The sequence below is a fragment of the Mustela nigripes genome, chromosome 8, assembly GCF_022355385.1.
Source record: "Mustela nigripes isolate SB6536 chromosome 8, MUSNIG.SB6536, whole genome shotgun sequence".
Lineage (NCBI taxonomy): Eukaryota > Metazoa > Chordata > Mammalia > Carnivora > Mustelidae > Mustela > Mustela nigripes.
In genome coordinates this window covers 18,997,376-19,005,896 of record NC_081564.1, presented here as the reverse complement: position 1 = coordinate 19,005,896, position 8,521 = coordinate 18,997,376, and the positions used below count along the sequence as shown (strand labels likewise).

At 53.1% G+C, this 8,521-nt stretch overlaps 1 protein-coding gene across 1 annotated transcript in view; it reads right to left on the bottom strand.

Moving 5' to 3' along the window:
* Positions 1-1,235: 1,235 nt before the first annotated feature.
* Positions 1,236-8,521, bottom strand: part of MYO18B (myosin XVIIIB) — a 250,800-nt gene continuing 243,514 nt past the window's right edge. Inside the window, exons 43-44 of the mRNA XM_059409906.1 lie at positions 3,680-4,928; positions 1,236-1,415 (exon numbers count right to left, since the gene is read on the bottom strand). Of these exons, the coding sequence (XP_059265889.1) occupies positions 3,692-4,928 (1,237 nt within the window). The 3' untranslated portion in view covers positions 1,236-1,415; positions 3,680-3,691. The remainder of the gene's footprint in view (positions 1,416-3,679; positions 4,929-8,521) is intronic.

Genomic DNA, 8,521 nt, shown 5'->3' with positions numbered 1-8,521 from the left:
ATTGGCAGATGGGGGTCTTTAAAGGGGCGATCATGTTAAAGCTAATCCCTTTGGATTGCCAGATCTGACCTGACCGCTGTCCTTATAAGAAGAGGAGATATGGACACACAGGGAGACAAGCAGGGATGCATGCAGAGAGGAAAGACCACTTCTGGGGAGAAGGCAGCCATCGATGAGCTGAGGAGAGACAGCCGAAGGAACCAGGCCTACCAACACCTCCTCGGGCTCGGTCTTCAAGCCTCCAGAACCATAAGGCAACCCCCTAATCTGTGGTGATTTGCTACAGCAGCCCTAGCAAGCGAGCACACAGAGGGAGCTCTGATTGGTTATCCCAGAGGGGCCCTGGGGACAGACACACCTTGCGGGCAGAACCTAGCCTATGCCGGGGGAATCTAAATAGGGACGGTATCTCCATGCGGACATGAGCTAGCACAGCCTTTGCAAATAGGGGATAATAAGTGCATAAATAAAAATAAAATTAAAATTAAAAAAAATAAAAGTGCATTTATCTTTCAGGACTTTTTCTGAAGTTGTGGTGTGAGGCGTGTCCAACGTAGCATGTGAATGATAAACACCAGCCTACAGTTTTAGTATGACTAATACTTCAAGGGTGTTTGGAGAAGCGGGTATCCAAGCTACAGACGTGCCTAGGCCAGTGGAGTTTGTGGCACATGTGCATACTGTCGTGGGTGTGGCAGGGCTGTGTATGTGAGCAGGTGTATGGGGGGGGGCACTATGAGCAGATGTTCACAGGCGCTTGAATGTGGATCTGGGTGCACCTGGGTGGGAATGCCTTCATGTCAGTGTGTCACACGCATCCGAGGAGTATAGGTTCCTTAACTTTTTCAGGGGCTTGTTCATCTACTCATCTACTCAAGTTTCTTGAAAGCTTGCCTACACATATGTGCACAAAGTAGGTGAGTAGGCAGGCAAGGGGACTAGGATAGAGGTAAATATGGGAATTGAGGGAGAAGGGAGAACAAGCACTTATTGCCGTTTGATGTATCATGGAGGACTTCCCGGAGGAGGTGGCACTTGAGTTGATGAGGTCAAATGAAGAGGAGCAAGGCCCTTGTGTGGAGTTATGGAGGGGGAGAGAAATAACAGTGTGTACTCAAAACAATAAACATTTTGGGTTGATGCTGTTCCCTGGAACCCTTCTCCCCAGGCCACCCCCATCAAACCTCCAGGGTGCCATGATCGCAGAACAGACAGGAAGCATGGAGGCCAAGGAGCTATCACTTTATTTTGTATAGACCAAGCATGCTGGGATCCCATGCCCGAGGGATATGCCTCCTGCCGGACCCCCATGCTGGCCAGCTCTGGACTGAGGGCCCCTGGGCAGGCCTGGCCCATCTCTCTCTCTCTCCAGTGGTGGGGCCAGGAAGTCTTCCAGGACAGTACATCTCAGGAGGCTGGAAACAAACATAGGTCAGAGTGGATCAACGGGATGCAGGAAGGATGTTTGGGGCGGGGGTGAGGGGTGAAGGACCTGATATCCCCTGTCTCTGGGGGGCATTCCTGTAGAGACACCACCCAGAGGAATGAAGGAGCATGGGCAGCAGAAGAGGAATGAGTGAAGAGACACTTGGGACAGAGCTCCTGAAGGACCAAAGGGCTGAGCGCTGGGGCACCTGATGTTATCCGCCTGCAGTGGGTGCTGGGCCCTAAGCTGGAGATCCCTGGTATTTACAGAAATCTCACAGTGTTACTTTGGGGGACGGTATTATCAGCCCCAATTTCGCGCTGTGGACACAGGGGCTTGGCCAGGTCCCATGATTTGCCCCAGGTCCCACAGTCAGATACATGGAAGGTGATAGCTTATAGGGATGGGGGTGGGCTCACTTGGATCTGAATCCCCTAATACATTGCCTCACGGGGGATGGGGCTATACCTCTATCGTTCAGGTCAAGCCTCCAGTGTGCATGGCAGGGTGGAAGATATTTTTTTTGGCAGAGGCTGTTACCACGGTGAGTGCTACTGGATGGGGGAAGGACTTGAGTTAAAAAAAAAAAAATGGCAGAGACAAGATGTTCTGTGATGACTTCTGCTAAGAACTGTTCTCCTTATGGACGTGTGCCCTTTACTTGGCCTTTGAAACTGCTCTCTGTGTCCCCGAGAGCATAATAATGTAAATGAATATCACATCTCTTCCCGGTAATTGAGAGCAGAGAGAAGGCCGTGTTAAGTCAAATTAATTTGCTCTGTTACAGTCTGAGCCTGTCTCCTCGGAAGGGGCAATTGCTTTTTGATGGGCTAAGGGTGCCTCTCAAAGTAGGAGGTCTATGGGTGTGAAGGCCAGTGGCTCATTTGAGTCCAGGAGGCCTCTGGAAGGAACGTTGGGGACTGAGGCAAGGCCTAGGCTGTGCACCTGCCTGCGGCTGCCCCATCCTGCCAGAGCCTGGAGCTGCTTCAGGTTCAGTGCCCAAGAGTTTCCCGGAGGCCACGTGCCATTATATTACTTGGTAGGACATCTGCCTTGTGTTTGAACCTGGAGAGAGGGACCTAAACCTCCTCTGATGATGTCCAGCCTCCCCAGACTGGCTTTGCCTTTCAGTGAGGAGTCACAGAGTGGAACATCCAGGACCCTAAGGCTTGAAATGTGCTCTGGGCGGGATTGTCAGGGGCCAGCCCAGCCTCAGGCAAAGAGCACCGAACTGGGGGTCAAGGTGACTGGGTTGGTGGCCGACTCTCCAGGGAAATCTTGAACTTGAGGGCTCCCTCATTTGTTTTACCAGTGAGGTCAGAGTCGGGAAGTTCCAACATCCCTTTAAGTATAGATGTTCAGGACGCCGACCTCACTATGGGATGTCGACACAGGCAACTTCTTTAAAGATCCTGCTCTGTCACTGAGAAGACCCTGAGCTTACCCTGATCGCGCTCAGGACAGGTCACCAAGGAGAAGTGTTACAGATATAAGTGGCGATTCCGGAGTTTCAAATGCCATTCTGCCTGGCTGACGTCCTACAAGGGGCTTCACCTCTTTGACTCTGTTTGCCAAACTGTAAAATGGGAATCAGTCATCCTAACCACCTATGGGGATCCCTGTGGATACTGACTTGTTGGATATGTATGCCCAACAAATACAAGCCATTATGAGCAATGGATTCCTCTTCCTACCTTTAGTCCGGAGAAGTCCAGGATTAGCTCTGGGGAGGGAAGCCCTACTTCTCTTTCCCCATTTGCTGCTCTGGGAACTTTGCACTGGCTCCCTGCTGCTGCCCACCCACACAAGGGGCCTCCGTTTCTCTCTGGATATGTAAAGCAAGAGATGGATCCCACTCTTCCCAAAGCCCCTTCTGCCCCGGCCTGAGTCTTCCCCATAAGATTTGCCATCATTACATGGACAGAAGACCACCATGGCTCCTCTAGCTCCAGGCAGAATGGAGCCTTGGAAAGACAAAAAAGCCCAGCACCTTCTCTAGCACCGTCCTACAGGACCCTCTGCTTTCCGATGGGTCCGCATTTTAAAATCCTAAGGAACCAGGGGCACCTCGCAGAGAGCTTTGCATCTGGCAACTCATTACTTCCGCAAGAATCTCTAAAACCCATCTTCTCTAGAGAAATCACTCACAGCAAGGAAGGCAGCAGCAGCAACAGGTTTTCTCCAGGCTGCCAGACCTGGGCGGGCTGTTTGGTTTTCATTCTCCCAAGAACAGTCCCCACCTGCTGCTTTTACCTGCACTGGCTCCTACTTCTGGAGATACTTCTTCATTATGCTCTCAACGTCCTCGTCTTTGCTCCCTGCTCCCGGCTCCCTGTGCTCAGGGGACGTTTGCTCGCCACCATCACCCTCCAACCGTGGGATTCGTGGTCGGCTCTTGATGCTGTCGGCACTTTTGAAGGACACGATGGAGCTGGAGGAGGAGGACGAGTCAGAGAGCTGAGCGGGGTCATCCTTGGACTCCGGACTCTTTTTCAAAATGGTCTTGATCCCTGAGAGAAAGGTCCGGTCAGCCTCCTCTGTCTCAAAGTGGATGCGTGAGTGCCGTGGACTGTCTTGACCCTCTTTGGGGGCTCTAGCCAAGGACACGGGAGACTCAGGCTTCCGGATGGCTGGGAGGAAGTCGTCGAAATCCACTTTGGTCTTGCGTTCATAGTTGAGGCTTGGGACCTTCCAGGTGAATGGATCGCTGTCCAGGGGTTCCTCCATGAGGTGGGCAAACTGGCGGTTCTGGAAGATGAGGGGCTCCTTCCCCAGGTCTGGACAGCCTCCGTCATCGAGAGAGGACTCCAGACAGCGCCTCCGAGGCCGCAGCGTGGGTGACAAGAGCAGGGACCTGGATGAGCTTGGGGGGCTCAGTCTTCTGCCGGAGCTCTGCCCTGATTCGAACAGGGACTCGCAGGAGCTGAACCGGGTCTTCAACTTCTCAGGCGGCTGGGTGGTGCCCTCGGTGCTCTGGGAGGAGATGCATTTCAGGCTGGTGGACCGCAGGAGCCCGGCCGATGTCCCAGAGGCACCCTCCTGTTCCAGGGCTGACTTCACCCCAAACCCCAATGAGAGGGCTCCCTCGTCACTGCCTGCTCTGGCCCTCCGCAGTGCAGAAGCTCCAGTGGTCTGGTAAATGGGAAGGGTGGGCCAGTCCTCCAGCCCCAGCGGGGACCCCCGGCCCCTCTGAGCTCTCTTCCTCCGGAGACCTTCCACAAACTCCGACAGGGCTGCCGAGGGACTGGGCAGCTTTTCCCTGGACGCAGGGGACGTGTCTGTACTCCGAGAAGCTGGGGAGGAAGACCGTGTCCCCAGTCTTTGTGCAGGTTTTCTCTGCCCACCACACTCGTCCCCATCCCCTGGATGGTAGTACTTTTGCCGTCGGAGGCAGAGGGGTGAAACAGATTTGTCCCCTGAGGTCTGGCTCTGCACGGTCCGGGCTCTGCTCAGGGCTGACGCGGGCTGGGACCTCTCCGCATCTCTGGACTCGTCTTTCATCCTGCGCCAAGAAGACACACATAGTTAGTAGAAACCACGGCATTCACATGGTCTGGTGCCATCGGTGTGAGAGCCGCTAAGCACAGGCACTAATACTATTTTTCTTTGGACATACCATCCTGACTGCACTCTCAAATGAACCGAGTGATTTAATGGGCAAATTCGAGCCATGTAAATGACTTCTTGTTGCTTTCTGAAATGCAGTTTCTGCCTATAATTAAACCCAGCTACATACGTGCGAGTGGATTAAAACGGCAGTTAGGATGGCTGACATATCTGACATGATAGGACCTACCACACCAGGGCCTGCTGCGAAATAAGTGGTTTGCTTCTTGGAGACTTGAGGGGGACCTGCAGGGAGTTATTTATTTATTTAGGGCTGAGCCGAGAGGAGGGTCCCACCAAGTAGGGCTTCTGAGAGTCAGTGACCCAAATACGTCTCAGTGGGATGCTCTTTGGCACCCCTAATTGATTTATGGGGTAGAGGTAAGAACTCGGTACCCCCCCAAAAGAGAAAGATTTTCATAAAATCGACACGAAACCAAGTCTAAACACAAGAGGACAGACGGTTTCTATTCTGGGACTATACCAGGCTTGGCTTTCATACAGAGGCATCTTGAAAGAGCTGAGCCAAAAACACTCCCCCTCTGAAAAGTAGGAGCCTTGCGGCAAGGCAAAATTATAGACTATAAAATAAAGGGCATTTTTACAGGAGAGAGACCAGAGTCCATCAACTGTTCCTTTAATAAATAGAATCTAATTGTCCTCCTCTTGGGAGAAATGACCCCCTGCACACCCATGGCAAAGTTACAATTTATGAAAAAGTAAAAGGGGTGTGAACATCAGAGCCTTGGCAAGCAGACAAAGCCAGGGGATGGAGCCTGAATATGACCAAGGGCTACGTGCATGCAGGTTTCTAGTCATTATTCTGCTTCTCTACACTGTTGCTCCAACTGTGGCAATAGGATTCAGACCTCTTTACGTAAGGGGGTGGGTTGGGATTCTGGAACAAGACTCTGAGGAAGGCTTCTTGCTTACTGAGGGGTGATTGCACCCTGACCACAAGGGACAGTTTAGAAAGAAAAGAGAGGACCGTAATGAACTAAAGGGTTTTTGAACTGAACTTTTGAAGCCTGGTCAGTGGTCCCCGAAGGAGATATCCAGAGGGGGAGGAAGGTACAGATAAGGGAGCGGGAATCAGAATCTTTTCTAAGGACATGTGTACAGACCTAGACTCTGCTTTCCTGAGCTCCTGGGGTCAAATCTTCACCCATTCCATATGCCTCTCTCTTCTGGGACTGGCAGAAGCCTCCCCAGATGCTGCATGTATGGGAGGTCGCCATGGCAATGATGCTCGGTTAAAGAGTTCCATGAGTGATAGTCACAGGCCTGGCTGTGTTCATCTGCTTCGGCTTCCCTTGGTCAGCTAGGTGGAGGGTCAAGGTCATGGTGGCAGTGGTGGTGGTGGTGGGACCACAGGCACAGGTTGGAGGCAGTGGTATAGGTGAGCTACTTCTGTCACCCACTCTCTTCCCAGCCTCCTGCCTTGAACTTCCCTCTTGCTCACTGCCCCAGCCATCCGAGTCTCCTGGTGCCAAGCCCTTCCAGCTTCTGGTGTGGAAAAGCACCACCAGGTCATGGTGCTGACACATGGGGAAGTCACAGGGATGGAAGAAAATCTTGGGGCATGTGACTGGCCCCTAGCTTCTCAAATAACGGTAGTGAGATGAAGAATTAAGAACCAATAATAACTAATGGTTGTGCATCATTAATAGCCAACAGCCCGTGCTGATCCTAAATACTCCTAGGAATCTTGGCATCTGGAGCCTAACCCACCACTGGACTCCATGAAAGCCTCAGTCCAAGCTCCAGGAGGGATGAGCCGAGGAATGAGTGAGAAGGTGACCTGGCAGCCATCCTTCTGGAGAAAGCTTGGTCCCCATGCACCAAGATAGCACCCATAGAGCCTCTGCCTCCTTTCCCATTTCTTGAATGTCACCTTCCATCTCTGTCATCCCAGGACATGGTCTGGAGTGCCCCCTTTATGAGGACCTCAAAGTGTGTCGCCAATCCCTTCCTGAGCCCACGGCAAGGCAGATTTCTTGCTCCTTGGTTTTTTTTTTTTTTTTTTAATAAACAGCTCACAACTGCCAGGGGAGTGGGCTGCTGCCAGAGCTGGCAAAAGTCATTTCTACCCTGTCTTGGCCCCGTAGGGAGGTGGGCGTGATGAATGGGTCTCAGGTGCTCAGTCACATCCACTGACTGCCATGTGGGGGATGGTGGCATCAGAGCTCCTGTCACTGAGTTTCCTGGGATGCTGCCATCCTACACACCCCAGCTCCCATTCTCCAGTGCTGACTGTGGATGCCGGGGCAGAGCATGGGGAGGAGGTGGGAAAAGGAGTTAGGAGGAGGAGAAGGGAGGTGGAGGAAGGTGGAGAGGAGGAAAGAAGAGGAGAAGGAAGAGAAGAAGGAGAAGGAGGAAGGAGAGGAGGAGGAAGGGAAGGAGGGGAGGAAGAGGAAGAGGAAGTAGAAAGAGGCAGAAGGAGAGGAGGTGGGGGGAACCCCTTCCCCCCAGCCCTGCTGTCAGGACCGTGCAGGCTGTCATCCTTGTACCGTCTGACTTGGCACCAAGCCCAGCACACAGCAGCTGCTCAGTAAATTTTGTTGAACTGAGTCAAGTTTAGCTTGAAAATAGGTTCACAAGGAAGAGGACCTAGAAGCACAGGGGAAGGGGAGGAGGAACAGAGGGAATGGGGGGGAGAGGAAGCAGGCAAGTGAGCAGCTGCAGTGTGAAGGGATGGGGGCCTGGAGAAGAGGGGGAAGATGGAGCTGATGGAGAGGAGGAGGAGGAGGGTGTCTGGGAGCAGAGATGGGGGGAGGTGGGGAAGGGGCTTAGGCTGGCAGTGGAGGATCTGTCCTCCCCATCTTTGATCCAAGGCGGGATGGGCTGGGGGTCACAGGAGGCTGTCAGTAGCCCAGGAGTAGGGGTCTGGAGGTGCCAGGTGGTAAAAGCTCGTGTCCATGACACAAGGCGGAGGCTCACTGGGGCCAACCCATGGGATTCTCCGTCTCCACCAGACCCGACAGATCTGACTGCCTTCCCAGAGGCCACCAGGAGCAGCACCTTCCATAAGGGGTGTAAGCCAAAATATCCCAGGCTGGGGGTCACTGAGCTCTCTGAGGGGCCCAAGAGCCTGATGCTCTGGGGGTAGGGGGGGGATGGTGGGCTTAGTCCCACCTTCCTGGAGTTGTCTGGTGTGTTCAGAGCCTCAGCTGGTGGGTTGGAAACAGGAACATATGCCAAGCTGTGTAAACTCCTGGGTAGCCAGACAGGACAGATGAGGAGGATAAGGAGGTCGGGGTAGAGCGAGAAGGGAAGCAGGAGACATGGGATAGGGAGGGCCAGGGTAGCAGAAGAGAATGAAAGGAGTCGTGGCTGAGTACTGGCTCCTGGATTTGCCACTCAGAAATCCACCCACACCTCTGCAACGCCAGCATTTCCAATCCAAGTAGGAAGTTGCTTGCATCCACTGCTTTCAGTGTGCAGACCACAGAACTTCATGTGAACACAAACACCTCTTGCATGTTTCTG